We start from the raw sequence: 19,670 nt of genomic DNA on the forward strand, positions 1-19,670 counted from the left end.
CACGGCCACAAAGTTACATAACAGTCACACTGCTGTACATTTTGTTATTAACGTCTGAGAGGTTGTTTAGGTGTGGCTCAGACATAATCACAGCAGCATCGTGCAATGCCAAGTGAGGCCATCAATTTTCCTCTGTGTGTGTGTGACGATTAAGCTAATGAGGTTTGGGTAATTTATTAAGCTGCTTTAAGTGGGGTGGTGTGCTACAAGCAAACCTACCACCAGACCACCACCACCCCCAGCCCCTCAACCAACACAAACACACACACACACACACACACACACACACACACACACACACACACACACACACATTCACACACACACACACACACACACACACACACACACACACACACACACACACACACACACATACACACACACACACATACACACACACACACACACACACACAGACACAGACTCACAAACACGCACCAACACGTACCAATCTCCCTGCTAAAGGACCTGAAACAGCAAGCACACTTTACAGTGCATTAACCCTCCTCTCAGTCTCATGTAGTACCAGCCAGGGACCACAAACAAGCAGCTTAAAAACCTGCTCTAACCGACTTCATTACCTCGACTTCAATACATGTAATAGGCTTGATATTTATGACATGTGGTCTTTGTTGCAGAAAGTGTCTAATTAAATATAACCCTCTCAGTAACTTCACACAAAGCACATGGGTAAGAAATAATGCTCTGTGTGACTAATATTGTTGCTGACAGCCACTGGGGAGGACACTACAAGAGTGTATATGAAGATATGGATGAACTACTTTGGCTCTTGCCAGCAGTGTAGTAATTGTACACTTCCAGACTTTGTTCTGAGACTCCATGTGTATCATAACATCTTATCTGCTATGCTTTACTTTGTGGTCCATTGAGGAAGCTTGTGTCGCCTCAAGCACATGGCATGTAAGGTTATCTGTAGACACACACACACACACACACACACACACACACACACACACACACACACACACACACACACACACACACTTGCATCCATGCACATCGCCCTCCATCATGAGACTGCACCAGAATATGACATTCACAGGCTCCATATGTGCCATGTCTGAGCATGTTTCAAGTGATCACTGTTATAGTTAATGTGACTGTGTAAGGGAGGCATACATGCCAGCAAATAACAAGAGACAAACTAGAGAACCTGAATGATCGTCTGGTCTTGTCAGGATGAAGTTCATATCTTTAAATTGAGGCTTTGTTCCATTATTTATCAGATTTCAAATAGGCCTTAAGATTCATTACTGATTCTTGACAGCTATTGTTTAGAATAAAAAAATGGCATTGCCCCCCTTTCATGGTATGAGACAGTTTACTAGTGGCATTGGTGGCCCATCCAAATTTGGTATTGTGCCTTTCTATGGGCCAAATCCAAATCAGGTCACGTAAAACATTCCTCTGTACATCCTGAGGGCTACTGACGTAAGTGTAACCTCAACACTGTGGGTCCTATTGTTTCACTCGTATAGCCATGGCAGCTGAACAGCACAGTTTTCAGTGAGCACTCCACTATCTATTAATTACATCAGAGATGTCTTGAAAGGATTTCTGCCAGGCTGTGATTAGGTGTTTCCGCTGCATATCTGTACGCAGGTGTGCAAGCGTCCTCTCGCCATTGATTTACCACTAAGGGCATAGGGGGGAGGAGGGTGGGAGGAAGGTCAGAGCGCATGGCTTGCTTTCCCCTCTAATGCCTCTTCCATTGTGGGATGGATCTTGTCACTTTGCCTTCTTTAGACTCTAAAGATGTAGATCTGCTTTTTTAAAGCAACATCATGCAGGTTTTTACTGTTTTTAAAGCAGCAATAAGGAATTCTGTTCCAAAACTAGCACACCAACTACCTAATTTATTACACGGCTCTTCTTAATGCTGTAGAATGCTCCATTCACTTGAATGGGGCTTCCCAACATTCTGTGGTCATCTATTTTTCCATATTTGACCGTTGCTATGCATAATTGACCTGGCTGTCAAGGGAAGTGGCCTTTTTGCCTCGGATTCACGTCTTTCGTAGCACTCCGCAAGTAGTCCGGTAATTTATCAACCTCAGTGTATTCCGTTGCTTAGCGACGTCAGCTGATCTGATCTTGAGTTTCAGCTGACAGTTGAGCAGCTGTGTTCTAAAGAATGTTCAACGTCTTTGAAGTTCAACGTCTTTGGCGAACTATTTCTCTGCTTTTTAACACCACGAATGGTAACAAATAAATTGTAATTAAAATAATATTATAAAAAGACACACTGTGTTAAGTTATTTTTTCGTTTTGGCAAGTAGCCGTGTAATAAGCGGGATAATGTATAGAACGCCGGTCATTATCGGGAAAATAAGCCCCTTCAGGGCGAAGCAAAACCCCTCCGCTTCCAGTCGGGGTGCTGTTCGCCCTGTCGGGGCTTATTTTCCCGATAATGACCGGCGTTCTATACATTATCCCTTACAAAAGGTATGCAAAAACATTGCAAACACCACCAAAAGCCCAGTTGACACTGATTGAAGCTCGCCAACACACTAACTGGTGAATTTGAGGATGTTACCAAAACTAGTTGCCTATAAAACCGTACCTCAAAAAGTGTCAAATTGTTGCATAGTATTACTTTAAGGGATGTAAGTATGGAGCTGTTTTGTTTTATAACATGCTCAGATTCATTTTGATGCTACATGATGACGTGAAGGAGCGATAGACACACTTTGTTCCCAGTGGGCTCTCAGGCCATTCTCTATATTGTTTTGGGCTCCGGGTCAGAAATAATCATGTCAAAATGGAAGAACAGCCTTTACAACAGCATGACATTGCCAAATAGTTCGCCAAAATGCACCAGTTAGTAAACTAGTTAGCTTTCATCAGTGCCAACTACACGGTTGCTGGTGTTGGCAAAGAAAGTCTTTTGGCTGTTTCCAAATTACCTCTAGATTTAGAAACTCCTTTTTGCCTCTTTGACTATCAAGCAAAAAGGTGTTGGCTGCATTATCTTATATTAATTTTGAATTATATTAATCACTCAGTTGAATATATCCAAGTTGTGTTCATAAGATCTTTGCTATGATATCTGGCCTTTTGACCATTATTTGCAATGAATACATTAGCAATTCATTTTACTCCTTATGGAGAGAGCTAATCAGTATGCATGGATACCTGCATGTAAGATCTGATTGAGACAGCTCTTCAAGTTCAGTATCGGATCCCTCTCTCTCTTTATCTTTCTCTCTCTCTCTAATTGAAATTCAAAGTGGTTTAATTAGCATGACTATGGTGTACAATGAACACAAAAATAAACGGTGAAACTGTTATCAATGCAAGAGGGCAAATGTTTGTATAACACATCCGTTTATCTGTGAAGGTATCTGTTTTAGTGCCTTGGAAAGGATATGTCCCTATGTTGTTTATCTGATGGTGAAACTTTACTGTGTTTTTTTTTTTACCAGGCACATGCGTCATAGGACGCAATTAGCATAAAAACACTATCACGTATTTCACAATAGGATTTTGTGCTTTTTAAGAACTACTGTTTGATTGGTAGTGCACATTCTCGGCCTTTCTCCTTCAGCACTTTTAGAGATCAAGGTGGCTACCATCACTGTTTAACTCAGTGAAATGGGCAGGTCATGAATGTGCAGAAGTCGTCGTCAGTGAAAGAGCTAGAGACATAGCATTACCATTGTATTTCATAATGGAACCTAGCCAAAGTACATGACAGACTTACTTTACGTATAGCTGGCGCACAGAGAGCTCTCCGAGGGCTCTGGAGAGCACGGAGAGGGAGTTCCACCTACGTGAAGGTGTTCCCATGTGTCCGTAAACGTGTAGTTCGGAGTAGCATATAAAGGCCTTAACTGGACCTACAGTCATGATCTAACTGGACACTGAAGGGCGACAGTGGTACAGGAGGTAGAGAAGTCGGTTAGTAATCAGAAGGTTGCTAGTTCGATTCCCTGTCGAAGCGTCCTTGAGCAAGACACTGGACCCCTAATTGCTCCTGATGTGCAGTGTGCCATCAGTGTAAATGTAAAATGTGTATACATCCTTGTAAGTCGCTTTGGATAAAAGCGTCTGCTAAATGAAATGAAATGAAAAATGACCTACTAGTCAGTTTGAGTAATTACATGTGAGTGTATGTGCGTAAAGTCTTTGTTGAGCTGCTCCCTACTGAGCTACCACTCAACAATCAAAACTTCCCTGCTGTGGGGAAGAGTGAGCCAGCGCAGGGGGCTTTTGTAGCTGTCGCTTAAGTGTCCATTTGATCCATGTAGAATGCACCTTCAATTAATCAGTCCTTGCCTCCAGGTTTGATTGCAATCACTTTTGAACGGTATGAGAAATGTTATTTGACTACAAGAGACTGTCACCCATAGAGACAAAGGACTAGATCCACAGCAGTGGCCTTGCCTAAAAGGTATACTCACCAGAGAGAACACCAAGAAGAATGGTGTTTGCCATAAAGGGTTTGTATCTCAAACCCAGATAGGGAAGACAAATCACAGGAAATTGGAGGTCGACTGGAGATCAGATGGGGATTTTCTTCAGGCCTTGTCTGCCTCTACTTTTATTGATTCAGTAGCTTCTTCTTTCTTTTCTTCATTATTCTCTTGTGATGAGGGTCACGGGGTGGTGGTCTGATAGCGAAATGAAGATGAGAATGTATCCAAGCACATTTATTTACATTACTGAATTCCGAGACCTTGCTGTCTTGCATTTTTTTCCTCGAGTTATTCAAGACTATGGAGGTCTCACTGTACCAGACTCAACCATGAAAGTTTAAATGTAGCTTCACACACATGCACTTGGAAAACTTGTGTTATGATATTGGCTATATGCTCTAATAGCAAGCTATCTTTTGTAGTTGTAGGATTTATTGTAAAATCTATTCCAGGGGGTTAGGTATGTGGTATGTTCTGCCAAACTGAAATCAAGCTTTTGTAACTATGTTACCTGCACTTACTTGATGGGTTACCTCATAGGTCACCTCATTTACCTATAACTGGGTATAGCAATTAAAAGATACATTAAGTATCACCATTTCCCAAAGGTAACATGCACAAGGAAAACAACTAATGTCTGAAACTTGAGCCCTGATGTATGCTACTGTTGATTGTAGCTGAGAGATTAAAGAAAAGTCAAAAGTCACTCTTACAGTTTTTCTCGATTGATTACATTCAAAAACTGGAACTTATGGCACAATGACCACAACCTGTAACTCATGTGCCAACTCCCTAAACCAATTCTGCTAAACTATAAGCACAATTATCTGCTTTAGACACAGATTTCAATTGTTAACCGCACTTTCTTCAAAACACTAAACACCATCCTCTCTACTTTGCACACTTCATCAATGCCAAAACCTCCTTGTGTTCAGACAGAACACACTGCTATTCAATTGGCAAAACTTCCATTTCCAAGGCTGTTGTGCAATTTGAAATCAAAGCTTTAGCAATATGATGGCCACATGTTAGCTCCTGGTTTGGAGAACAATTGATGGCAACATTGAAGTGAGAGGTGATCAGAAAGGCAGAGGAGTGAGAGTAAGAGGAGGAGGAGGAGGAGGAAGAGGATGAAGAGAAAGAGCAAGAAGGAGAGCCATTATCTCTGATGAGATTCGGGCCACTGTGGTCAACCCTGTGGTCAACCATGGTTTGACCATGCAGGAGGCTGGCCAGAGGGTTCAACCAAATATAAGCCGCTTCTCAGTTGCATCCATTCTCTGGACATTCAGAAGAGGGAATAGGTAAGAAACACTACTATGACAGGAAAACACTAGTTTGAATGCCTTATCAGGAGCATAGTATTCTTGTATTTTCCATTGTACTGTATCTGTAAAATTACGTAAACAAATACAAAGTGCAACCATTGATGACCAAGACTAATTCCTAAACATCAGTACAGTGAGCCTAGCCACAGTGGACTGTGTTCTAAGGCGGAACACCTTGAGAATAAAGCAGGTGTACAGGGTGCCTTTGGTCAGAAACTCCAACAGTCAAACAGTTATGCTATGACTATGTGCAAGTAAGTCATATACATTTCCACAACTGATTGCGTCCTATCAGCACTGACACATTACTGTACTGTATTGCAATCCAATCCAATGTTACAGTTTTTCTCGATTGCTTACACACATGAAGCATGCCTCGTTTTCTCAAAACTCTAAACACAAATCCCTAAACCACTCACACAAAATGCAACAACATTCACAACACTGTGTAGGTCTATTTCTGATAGCACATTGTCAATATTGTCTTGAGCTAGAACAGGATGCAGTAGTTTTTTGTCCTTTTTTATTTTACATTTTTCTTTCTTTTTTTTGTTGACTGTACTGGCCTATATCCTATTGTTTGTTCTGTGCAAATCATTTACACATTCATTTGTGTTTGCTGTGATGTATAGTATAGGCTACAGCACTTTTGGAAAAAATAAAGAAATATTTTAGTTGTTACTGTATATTTGTGTGTTGTTTTATATTTGCGTAAAAACATTATACAGTTATATTTTACTACAGGAGTAAGCGTATAGTAACATAATGTTCCTGATAAGGCCTTCATACTGGTGTTTTCCCATTTCATAGTAGTGTTTTCCATTGAGCACATCAGTGTTCAATCGATGCTTAGAATGTCTACTCATATAATGGGCTGTGTTTGTCATTAGAAAACAAAGTACCCTTTTGAGGTGACATAACACTGTTTTGAAAGCAAAGTTGCCTTTTGCAGGATATATAAAGGGTTTTGCATTTTGTGTGAGTGGTTTTGGGATTTGTGTTTAGAGTTTTGAGGAAACGAGGCATGCTTTCAAAAAATGTGTGTTAGCAATCGAGAAAAACTGTAATCCAGCAAAACTGGTTCAGAGACCTCTTCAGTTTATGCAGCCATCAAAAGACCATTTGTAACTCTGAGAAGGGTACTGCCTTTACAATGTAGTAGTTGCGCTGTCAAAGGATGGTAGGAAATGGAAAAGTACAACAACCACACCACAATCAATTCTTCCGTAACTTTAACACATGTTCCCTCTCAGAGTAGAATTACCTAAAAAACACTAACAACTTGAAGCATCGCTAATTGCATCTATAAGATGTTGCTGTGTCCTCCAGTTTAGCATAGATTACTGTAGTGTTGCATTTAAAAAAGCGAAAAAACCCACACAGACAAACACTTCTTTGGACTACAGTAATAAAGTTTGTAATATGACAGTAAACAAATAATTCTAAAATGCTGCAATATGTTTCATTACAGCCATATGCTAGAATTGCATGTGTTACTGCACTATATAGGCTTACTACATTACAACAAAAAGGCATGAATATGCTACGTATTTACTGCAGTATTTCCAATGCAGTAAATTACATACATCAACACAAGATACAGTCTACCAAAGTACTGTAATACCACTAGAAGTCTGCTGTAGCCCTACAGTAATGCTGATCCATTCTGTCCTCTGTATTTGGTGTCAAACTTTTACTTGTTTGAACTTCGCATTTACGGTTACATTCTCCTCCGCATTGCATCTTGGAAATACATCAATCTAAGCCAAGTATCTGAAGACAGTGTTGATATGTCGGCTTGCCTCTCACAATAGATGTCAAAATTGAGTGTGGCAAATTTACTGTAATTACTGTAAATAGAAGAATTGCATTCTTCAATAACTGTCTTTTACTGATAGCCTATGACTTACATAAAGAGCAGTACTGTAATAGTGGAAACAACTTTTCAGGAACAGTTACATCTATGTTTGCCTTCTATAGACTCTATTACTATTAGAGATAGTGAGAAGTCTGCAAGCCAAAACAAACTAAATAATCTAAATAAACTTTCTGCTAAATTAAGAATACTTTTTCTTATTCAAGTATATAATTTAATTTGTCTGTCTAAACAAAGCATCTTTCCATCTACAGTGATCTAAATTACTGTAGGTAAGGTTTTGAACTGAAAGTTAACTGTTCTGAACAGAGTATCTAAACATTGGTAAAAAATGCTGTAGGTCCACAGTGTTTTGCTGGTAGTGAACATTGACTGGGACAGGTATCCATGAATTTTGGAAGAAGGTGTCATTGCCAGCATTTGTATCTAAGCATATGGGCAAGTATCCACAGTTTGGTTCACATGGTCTACTGGTGTGCTCCATGTGTTAAGTGTTTTGGGAATGTGAACATGGTATAGGTACAAGAACTAAAATGATTGGAAAAAACTGTAAACATATTAACATATTAAAAAACGATTAAATGAAATGAAATAAGTTCTCATTTTCTTTGGTATTTTTGTCATATTCAGATTTGCAAGGATGATTGCTGGGTAATATGTACAGTATGTTGTTGTCCAATGTCAAGTCTCTATTTGATCATGTGACGAGACGATACGATATAGCTAGTTTAGGCGCAAAATCTGAACGTCAAGACCGACAAACTGACTGAGCACAGCCATACGCACAGCACACCTGCAAGCCGAACGATGCCTTTCATGCCTTCAGTGCACACCTCACCGAAGGTGGATTTTACGGAGTGATAATCCATAATCAGCATCTTGGCAAATTGAGGGACTGCGGATTGCTGAGCAATCCTCGTGACTAGTAACTAGCATGCACTAGGGCCCATCATAACTACCTTACGTCACTGACTAGCGCCCGTCATAATAGCCCGTCATAATAGCCCGTCGTAATTATGTTACGCCACTGGTAAAAACCAAACTCTGAGCTCAAGAGAATTGTCTGTAGACCTGTGAAACAGGATTGTGTCAAGGCACAGATCTCAGTGTACAAAATTAAAAAAATTGCTTCATAATTGCTTCATAAGAGCCAGTAAAGCCCAAGAGCCAATATTCTCAAACGGAGGAAGTTTGGAAACACCAACACTTCCTAAATCTGGCCTCCCAGCCAAATTGAGTAATCTGGGACAATCAGACGTCAGAATGAGCACTTGACTGGGTCTTCCCCACCCTAGGTCAGACCTCGCTTACTCTGTGGGGAACTGAAAGGTCCCTCAGCGCACGTGCGACATTGATTTTGTCCACAACACTCATGCATGCACTAATCAGCTGACCTGGCCTTTGAGCCTCTCCGGCAGCGTGACAGGCAGAGAGGGCCATGATAATTGCTGCATGGGTGGTCCTCCCAACAGGCCCCATGTTATAACACACTTTGTTCTCACTCCCAGCCCCTTTTAAAATGTGTGTGTGTGTGTGTCCTTTGGTTGTCAATATGGCAAGAAACACACAAACCAAGCGAACCTTTGATCATTCCACTGTAAACTATACCCAAGGATCTATGGAAATTAAACACGCTTTGGTTATTTTCCTTCAGCTCACAACATACTTGTGCTAAAATGCCTTTAATAAGACTTTCATACAAGGCTGGCGGATTAGTACATGAGTGCAAATATATGCTTACCAATTCATTTTGGGATAATGACCTCAGGACTATAAATAATGTTCTAATGTAAATCACTGCATAATTTTTCAGTCCAATTGATTCAATGTCTTCCAAATCTTCAGGAAGCATGAAGGACAACAACTTGAACAGGAATCACTTGATTTTCTTTTGTTTGTTCGTTTATGTTGATTATCTGCTTGAAGTTGGAACTGTAGTATAGATTAGTAGTAGGCCTATATACTCAGCACTTCCTACAGATCTATTAAAAATGCATGTCCCTGTATGTTGCACCACTGCCACCTATTGCCTGACTATGGAACACTTTTTGCCGGACTCGGAAACATTGCAGGCGCTGCAACACAAGAACGCGCGGCCGTTTACGCTTACGAGGTAACTATAGACACACAGAGGACAGAAAACTAAGCCAGAACTGCAAAAAAAAAATGGTGCGTGTGGCTTATAAATGAAATAGAAAAAAAGAGAGCAGGAGTGAGCAGGTACATAAAATATTTTCAGGTATCATAGTTTATCTGGTGTCATGGTCACGCCATATGCACGATTAAGTGTTTCAATTTGACTGATTTGGTCCCTCGGGGAATAGCCTGTTTGTTTTGACTTGCACTGACTTGTGAAGTGCTTCTTCTCGTTGTATACATTTAACCTCAGGAGTCATGGACCAATCAAATACAAATCTAGAATTAGTTACATCGATTGTATTTGGGCTCTTAGGCTATTTTAGAACGTCTAAAACGTGTTCAATTTGTGGAGATTAAAATAGCCCTTAGTGGGATCATTTGCTCATATTTTACTCGGGCAGAATTAGTAGGCCTACATCTCAGTTTTGCCATATCACATAGAGGGAAACTTAACATGTGGAGCTGTGTGTGATGTCAATGTTACATAGTACATTTTAGAATGAATTTTCGGCCCACTTGGCTCTTTTCAAATCAATTGGGGTTAAAACAGTCTTTCAAACGTTTCAAATACTTTGTGTGTGGACACATTTAAGATGAGTCACTAGCAGCGTATTTATCACACTCAAATGTCCTTACGTAACGAGTGCTGACAACTGAAACTTCTTTAAAATACGCCCTCTTTCTGTCATGTTTTAAGCAGGTGACGCATTGCAAGCAACTTCTGTAAACTTTTGCGAGCGTCAACAACCACAGCAGTGAGAAATAGTAACCTACACTCGTTGGCAGTGCTTTATAGTCATGTTATGGCCTGCAATTGTATTGTTTATCGCAGTGATTTTAATCTACAAACGGCGTTTCAGGTAAATCCTGCTGTGCCCAGTACCCTATGTTATTTTGCATTTTTTTACGGTTGATTGGCCTGTTATGGAGACTAAAATGTTAATGTTGCTGAGTGTTTGAAAATGTTTTGTTTCCATTTTTCGTAGACTTAACAAAGAACCACCTTTAGACAAAGGTTATATTCCTTGGCTTGGACATGCCCTTGAATTTGGAAGAGATGCAGCCAAGTTCCTGAATCGGATGAAGAAGAAGCATGGCGATATTTTCACGGTAACAATCCCATCGCAATTATTCACGCACACAACAGGTGTAATTTTTTTTAACGCTATCTAATAGCAACAGTTATGAAGGCAAGTATGAAGTCCTTCTGAGCCTGCCAATGTCCAGACATCTGTTAATTTGTCAACCGTACAAAAGCAATTGTTTATGAACCTATTGCGCTAGTCTAGAACGTCTAATTTTTCCTCAAATAACTCTACTTTTTGTTTGTGCTTTTTTATGGATTTTCTATGCTGGACAGGCTCTATGTGGATGTCGCTGTGTTTAATGTATTTTACATATGTGTATGTGTATGCTTACTCTTCATTCATATGCTCTTTGGATCATTGTGCTTTTTGGATTATTGACATAAAGAACAATAATGCTGTTATGCATTATCTTTGAAATTAATACAGTTTCATTAACCATCTTTAGTCTCAGTGTATCATCAGTATGTTCTCATGATAACCATTTAGACTGTAAACTGAAGGGTTTCAACACTCATCAGTATGTCAGTTTTACATATTTTTCTACACTTTTTCATCACAGGTCCGTGTTGCTGGACTTTACGTGACTGTGCTTCTGGACCCCAACGCTTATGACGCTTTGCTGTCTGACACAAAGGCTCTTGACTTCAAACGCTATGCCCAGGTGCTTATGCGGAGGATGTTCAGTCTGAACTTGCCCAATCATGACCCAGCGTCCGAGAGGTCTTGGATGAAACAGTAAGTGTCTGACATTCTGTCTGATAAGCGATATATGACAGTTGGCACAAGTCAGATAAGTAAATGTGGCAAGAAATGACAAAATACCTAAAGGCTGTCGTACTTCTTCCAAGGAAAAAGGGCTAGCCATGTAGCTATGTATGTCTTATATGTGTGTGTGTGTGTGTGTGTGTGTGTGTGTGTGTGTGTGTGTATGTCTGGTGTGTGTGTGTGTGTGTCTGGTATGTGTGTGTGTGTCCTGCTTACCCCAGGCACTTTCAGGGCCCAGGTCTGGTGCAGCTGTGTGAGTCCATGCAGAACAACCTCCAGCTGTTACTCAACTCCACGGATGTGGCACAGAACCCTCTGCAGTGGAGACAGGATGGGCTCTTCAGCTTCTGCTACAGCCTGCTCTTCAGGTGATACTGCAAAACCAACTCAGTGCAATCCAATTTATTCACATTATGCTATTAAAAAACAAACATGGTCTCATGGACCTTCCAAGCAACTGAAGCCTAAGCCTCCCAATTAGAGTTGAAATAGCCCGAGTGAGGGGAAAAATATATATATATAGAGAGAGAGAGAGAGAGGGGGGGGGGGGGGGGGGGGGGGTATTAGATTTAAAATATTAGATTTGGAATTAGAGCCGGATAGATATAGGATTTTTAAGGCCAATACTGAATCCAATAATGATGTTCATTTGTTAACAGAAACACATCATATTAACAAAGATTATTGTCATGAATAGTAATTTGAACAAGTACAACATAAGCTGCTTTACTTCATAGAACACTTGCCATCTATAAATATATGACTAGGGATTATAGATTTGGTTTGGTTATCGTTTTTGTTGTTGTTTGATAGTTATAACCTGACACCAGGGGGGTATTCCAAGTTTGATTTAGTGAAAAACCTGAGTAAGTTAACTCAGAGTACGTGGTAAACTTCCCAAAAGAAGAGCCCTATGGCTTTGTTTTGCTAGGAGAATGAAGCCATAGGGCTCTTCTATAAGGAGGTTTAAGACTTACCCCGAGTCATTGTACTGTGCTCTAGGACAGGATTTTGTTCACTTTGTTTTCTTTGTGGATACTTTGTAAACTCTGTCTAGACATTAGAAGACAATATGACCATTGCCTTGATTATTAAATACACTTAGGTGTGGCAGAGTCAAGCCACAGATTTCCTGTGAGCTGACAATAGATGTCATGTTATATTTCAGCTAAGTATAACGTCACTATAAACAGCTATAATTCTGAGTCACTACTATAGTTTTGCTCTATCTTCAAGAAAATGCATTAGGAAGAAAGTTCAAAAAGTATGCAAGTGAATATGAATTACTCGGGTAAAGGAGTAGATCTCTGTGATGGAGCTGGCCTTTCTATATGGCCATGTTTCTGTGGGTGTCCCTTCAAACTGTCACTTGCTTAAAAACAGCTCATCCAGCTGTCACATTCACCAGTGTGACCAGTGGGTTTGTCACTGGTATCACCAGAGTCTAGTTTCTCATTGCCACACTTCCTTTTCTGCCCCACAGAGCCGGTTATCTCACCCTTTTTGAAGTCGATAAGAATGACATCACACAACTTAGCACAGTTTATGAAGAATTTCGCAAGTTTGATGGGCTCCTTGCCAAACTTGCTCGTTCTACTGCAAAGAAAGGTAGATATTTTTGACAGTTATGATTATAATGACATGATGTTTATAAGCGGATTTTCTGAAAATATTGTTTGGCTCAAATTTCAATGAAAATAGCTTGAGGATCTACACAAGGGTATGACAATGTCTGAGTTAGTGACATAGAATAGTTATTTGTATTTTTACAACAATATAGCAGTACATTCTGATTTGTTGAGTCATGAGCTTGATCAATGTGCATAGTAGATATCAGTGGGTTTGTGGGGTTGATGGCGAATAACCTGAACTGTCAGTCGTTTGACTGGTGGCTGTTCCTCATATATATATATATATATATGTTTTGTGAAATGCACCAGAGGTTTCCTTCTGTTAAATAGGTTGTAGCAATAGCTGTTTCTTAAGTGAGTGAGTGAGTGAAAAGGTCAGTTGAAATTTGTATTTGTAGATTTTACCCGGTATAGAGTGGGAGGAGTTACTCAGTAAAAGTATGTAGAAACTGACCTTTGCAACTCTAAAAGTTTATAAATAAATGTGTTGTATATAAAAGGGGTTCTTTGTTTGAGAATACACAGCACAGTAATATATTTGAATGGCTATGCAGGAAGTATTGTAGAAGTATTTTATTGAGGAAATGAAATATTCAAATTCACAATGCTGCACTCCTGTCTTTATGAGTTGTTTAACACATTACTGTGATATTTACATTTTGTAACATTTTTTAATTTTATTTTATGATGTCTGGCCTGTTATTGGCTGTCTATGACTCAATGTATTGGGCTTGATTCATGTAGCTTGAACTCCATTTGACTTTACAGCTTGTGTGAAGTTGATGTAGTGATGCGGTCTGGTGTTTGCTAACAGGGGAGCGGCGCGTGGCTAGTGGAGCGCAGGAGCGTCTGTGGGAGCTGCTGAGTGCCTGCTGGCTGGGCGAGAGAGCTGGAGCACAGGGGAACACCTGGCAGCAGAGCTACCTGCAGCACCTGCAGAGCGAGAGGGTAGAGGAAGAGAGCCAAAGGAGAGCCATGCTGCTGCAGCTGTGGGTCACACAGGTGAGTCTGGATACTCGCACTGTCTCCTGTCTATTTGGTCTCTCTCTCTCTGTCTCTCTCTCTCTCTCTCTCTCTCTCTCTTTCCCTCATTCATTCTCTGTTTCTCTCTTTCTCTCTCTTCTTCTCTCTCTTTCTCACACACACACACACACACACACACACATACACATACAATTCCTCTTTCCCCTCTTTCGCAAAGGGTGTTAGCCTCCTTGTTAGCGCCATTTCCTTACATTGCTGCAGGATCAGGTCCAGTGTGAGACTGTGATTCTCAACACAGCTTACACAACACATAAACACTTATGTCTGTCTTCTGTCTCCTGTCTGACAGTCTGTCTGTCTGTCTGTCTGTCTGTCTGTCGGTCTGTCTGTCTCCTGTCTCCTGTCTGTCTGTCTTCTGTCTCCTGTCTGTCTGTCTGTCTGTCTGTCTGTCTGTCTGTCTGTCTGTCTGTCTGTCTGTCTTTGTGTCTTTTGTGTCTTTGTGTTATTCCGCTTTTCTGTGTATTCTAAGGAACACAGGAATTCTGGTTCCTCTTTGATAAGAGCCTCACCTGGAGCTGTGAATGCTTCTAACCTTATCTACCCTTTGAGCCTTGGGTTCCAGTAAGACAGAGGAAAAGGAGAAAGGAGTTGCACTCAGAGCACATTCTTTTCTGCTGACGACTCGGAACTCGACACCTATAGTGTTTCTGCGCTGATGCAGTCTGACAACTAATGTTCGCCACATTCCACGTCCCCATGACAACAGGCTTTTTTGTTTTTCCATCGTGTGTGGTGCCTTGGGACAATGGACTTACACTCCTCACCTGAGAACGCACACACACATACACACACTAACACACTCACACACACACAGCGTGCCTGTCTCTGGCAGTGTGCTGGTGATTCATTGCGGATGATTCTTGACGTGAGATGTGATTGGCCGGATACACAGCACGGGGTGTGCTGAGGTTGAGTTATACAATGCATTCCCACGGTCTGTGGTGGAAACAATGTGCCACCTAACAGTCATTTCCCAGTGTGGCTTTGCCTCAGGCACCAGGTATAACCTGGAGATTAGTTGAGCCTGTGTAAATGCAGACTGCAGCCGCTCCCACCTGCCTGAACAGAGGCCTTATTTTGATCCTTATTTAGTACACGCACACACACCCTCAGACACACACATACTAACACACACCCACACTTTCTCTTCCTCAGTTTTTCATCCTCCTGCTCTGCTTTCTCCTTTCATCGGTGATGTGGTATCGCTTCACATCTTGCAGTCTCTCAGCCCTTTGCTCTGGACCTTGTTTGACTCATGCTGCAGTACGCCTGCCACCCACACGAGAGCACTGTAGTTTATGGCCTGGTCTCGGGAAAACAGTCAGTAAATCACCGGCACCTCAAAACAGCATTACATGGCAGATTTCTCATTCGGTTGAAGGCATATGAAAGGATGGTGTATGGAGCTGTCAGTTGTATATCTTCAGCAGATGTGTGGAGAAGGATGATAGGCCTGAACGCCTGCCTCGTTCACCTAGCAGCAGCTTCTGTAGAGCCAGAACCTCACATTGCAATTGTTATACATGTCTTTCATGCTGGTCTTGTGTTCAACTTTTCCCTGTTTGATTCATTCTCATGTCTGATGCGTCTTCATATCTAATATCACTCAGTAAAAAAACACCTGTGTTCAGAAAGTGGGGGAGATTGTTGTGACCAGTCAGTTTCAAGGGTGTCATTATATAGTGATTAAAACATATCTGGTGCTTCATTTTAATTAATTTTAGAGGTGTAACATTACTGTGTAAAGTAAGCCACACAAACAAACTGGTTTGAGACAGAACTCTCTGAAGAGAACAGTTAAAAAGACTGCTTTTACAATTCCATTTGAAGCAGCCTCAAGGTGAGCAAGTCTCTTGTTTGTTCGTGTTTCCAGGGCAACGCAGGCCCAGCTGCCTTCTGGCTGTTAGGTTTCCTGCTGACACACCCTGAGGCAATGCTCGCTGTGAGGGCAGAGATCAGAAGTCTTCAGCTACAGCGCCACCCACTGGCCAGCCTACAGAACTGTACTCCAGTTTTGGGTGAGAATGGATTGAAACATACATTTCTCAGCAGTGTGTTCAGAGTTTGGAAATACAGCACTAACATCTGTTTACTTTTGTGTGCACTATATATGTATCAGTGTTATGGCCACTTATAATGGAGCATATACATAAACTACAATCCAAAAAAGGGTTCGGTTTGCGTGAGTTTTGCTTTTGTAGGTATACTATAAAGCCAGTTATGGAGAGCCAAGAAATATTCAAAAAACACTCAGTACATTGCATATACCCCCTAACCCTAACCCCAAATTTCAGGCTATGTATTCCTGTCAACAACACGTCAAGAGTTAGTTTGTTGACTGTTTATGGTTTTGCCATGCAGATAGGAAAGGTAGAAACATGTCAGTCATCTATTTTCAGTGGAGGAAAAAAATATAATTTTTGATTTTAAATTATATATATAAAATGTGAGATTCGTTTACCCTGGTTAGGTTGACAGAGCGGGCTTTCTCTGGTGTTTAAAGAACTTTCCATGACTGTCTATCTCTCTTTTAAACTGTCGGCTGCAGACAGCGTCCTCAGTGAGACACTGCGTCTCAGAGCTGCGGCTCTCATCACTCGGGAGGTAATCCAGGACAAGTTGCTACCGATGAGCGGCGGCCGGGAGTACATGCTCCGCCACGGGGACCGAGTCTGCCTCTTCCCCTTCCTCAGCCCTCAGATGGACCCACAGATTCACAGCGAACCAGAGGTGAGCCACAGAGATGTGAGAGTCCAGGTTCATCTTGCTTATGTGTGTGAGCGTGCTTGTGTGTGTGTGCGAGCATGTGTGTGTGTGTGTGTGTGTGTGTGTGTGTGTGTGTGTGTGCGTGTGTCTGTGTGTGTGCATGCGTGTGTCTATGTGTGTGCATGTGTTGGTTCCTTTAAACAATTCAGAACGCCTCCTTTTCTGTTTCACTAAGGAGGCACAAATGTCCTTTAACCATAACTTGGGTTGTACCGTATACAGACAAAGCCCTATCCTTCAGTCCTTTAAATGATAATGAATACATTGCAGATACACCCAATAAGAATTCGACTGTGTTTATTGGTATAGTATAGGATAAGGTTAGTATTACTTATCAGTTTTGTTGACACTTATAGTCATACTAGTGTTGTGGGTCAGATGTCAGCTTTCCCTACATATTAGCTGACATGCAGATTCCATATCAGATCATATCAGCAGTGTTTACTGCCGGCGCTGCTGGGTCCTTCCCGTAAGAGGTCAATTAGACTTTAGCTGTGGCTTAAAGGAAGAGTCAGTTTCGGTTCCGTGAAAGGTTGTTGATATTTGAGCTCAACAGCCAATCAGATTACACCCCTCTTTTCTATACTCCTGAAGCTCTGTGTTGATTGGCAGGGATTGTTTATGGCTAGGTCCGGGCAACCGTGTTTGTTTCCCATTTCCAAAACCAGGATTGGGTACGAACACTAGAGTTTTTTTTGAGCGCCTACACTGAACTGACAGGCAGAGAAACATGAGGAGCATTTAGCTGAATTTGACAAAAAAGTATATTGGATTATAATTGTGGACTGTACCGTTAAGTGGCAACATCCCGACAATGTACGGGTCCAAGTGCCCACGGGGACCTGGGTTTGAATCTGACCCATTTCCTGACTCCACTCCTAATCTCTCTCTCTCACTCATTACCTGTCACTCTTCACTGTCCTTTCTAAATAAAGGCAAAAATAAAATAAAATAATAATCTTTAAAAAATAAAGCTTGTTGCTTAGTCTGGGGGGATTAGGCCTTGGGTTCTGTAATGCACCGCTAGACTGTATTAGCTGTAAATGGCATTGTATAACGAGATATATTTCCATGGAACTGACAGACATCCTTTACATTCTTTTGAATGTAGTTCCTTCATTTTACTGGGGTATGCTCATTTTACTGTGAATGATGGGAAACACTGAATGTAGATATGCTAAGTGTATATTTAGCACACAGATGTTGACCCAATTAAAATGGATGTGTTGTGCTGTGTTTGGCAGGAATTTAAGTACAACCGCTTCCTGAATGCCGATGGGACAGAGAGGACAGACTTCTTCAAGGGAGGGGTGAGGATGAAATACTACAACATGCCCTGGGGGGTTGGCGGTAACATGTGTGTTGGCAGACACTTCGCCGTCAGTGGCATAAAACAGTGAGTACAGTCGGATGCTAATGTATTAGATGACATTTATTTCCACCATACATCGATCTCCAAGCACAGTTTTAAAACAGCTTTTCCTTGTAGCGTGTCTCTCTGGTCAATAGGTAATGCAAGGTTCTGTCTGACCATTGTCCTTTAGGGAATTCATTTTTCTTGATTAGTATACCCATTTCAGATTTGTTTGTAGTTGTATTTCACATGTGTGTCACAGGAATTAAATAAACCAAAGCCTAAACCCAGGTGTCACTAGCTTGAAAAAGCTCTGTTGACCTCAGCCAGAACTTTGCCCCTCGTTCCCACATAAACTCAACACCATTTAAATTGGATCTATTAACACCTTTCTGTGTCTTCATCAGGTTTGTGTTCATGGTTCTCACATGCCTGGACTTGGAGTTGTGTGACCAGCGATCCACCATGCCCCCTGTGAACCCCAGTCGCTACGGCTTCGGAATGCTTCAGCCAATCGGTGACCTTGAGATCAGATATCGACTGAAGCCAGCCAGCTGCTCCCTGTAGCGCAGTCGCCAATAATGAGAAGACTATAATTGTGTTATTTATTTATTTTTACATTTGCTTATTTATATATATATATATATATATATATATATATATATATATTTTTTTTTATATCAATGTGTGTATTAGTCCCCATGTGAATAACCAATATATGACACTCTGAAGTGTACAGTGTACAGTGAAGAATATGTGATTTTATAAACCCTTGAATAGACGATTTAAATAAACATCATTTTAAGAATACTCTGTAAGTGTTTTGCTATAGTATCTAACTTAGCACATCTATTCTTTAACTGAAATTGGAGAACGTAAAGTAGAACCAAGTTTTTCACGTAGTGCCCAGAGCACTGCTATTCTCATGAAGACTGTACGCTGTATGCGAATTGCCTTTCATTATGTATGATGCAACATTCTAAAACATAATAAGGACTTGTAGTATTTAGGCAGTGGCCCAGTCTGAACCTCAGCGTGCATCTCTGTGTGAGAGACTGGTGATGTGTGTTTGGTGGTGGGGGTATGCCGCTCCGCTGGCGCCATTTTTGTGATAGGGCACAGACGTGGCGTGCTGAAAAAGCAGTTCCACCAAGACCTCCTCGGTGACGGACTGTAAGAGTTAAAACGGTGTGTTTATTGTTGTGGGGTGGTGGTGAGGGCACGTGGAGGGGTGGCT

The 19,670-nt window shown here is 41.2% G+C and overlaps 1 protein-coding gene across 1 annotated transcript; it reads left to right on the plus strand.

The window, feature by feature from the left end:
• The first annotated feature begins 10,523 nt into the window (after positions 1–10,523).
• On the plus strand, positions 10,524–19,067 carry ptgis (prostaglandin I2 (prostacyclin) synthase). Its single transcript, XM_012824864.3, has 10 exons — positions 10,524–10,645; positions 10,772–10,895; positions 11,433–11,608; positions 11,860–12,006; positions 13,122–13,246; positions 14,084–14,271; positions 16,187–16,331; positions 16,862–17,043; positions 18,324–18,475; positions 18,841–19,067. The coding sequence occupies exons 1-10, from the start codon at positions 10,584–10,586 to the stop codon at positions 18,998–19,000; spliced, it is 1,461 nt and encodes a 486-aa protein (XP_012680318.2). The 5' UTR covers positions 10,524–10,583; the 3' UTR covers positions 19,001–19,067.
• The last annotated feature ends 603 nt before the right edge of the window (positions 19,068–19,670 follow it).

This window comes from Clupea harengus, chromosome 5 (assembly GCF_900700415.2).
Source record: "Clupea harengus chromosome 5, Ch_v2.0.2, whole genome shotgun sequence".
Taxonomy (NCBI): domain Eukaryota; kingdom Metazoa; phylum Chordata; class Actinopteri; order Clupeiformes; family Clupeidae; genus Clupea; species Clupea harengus.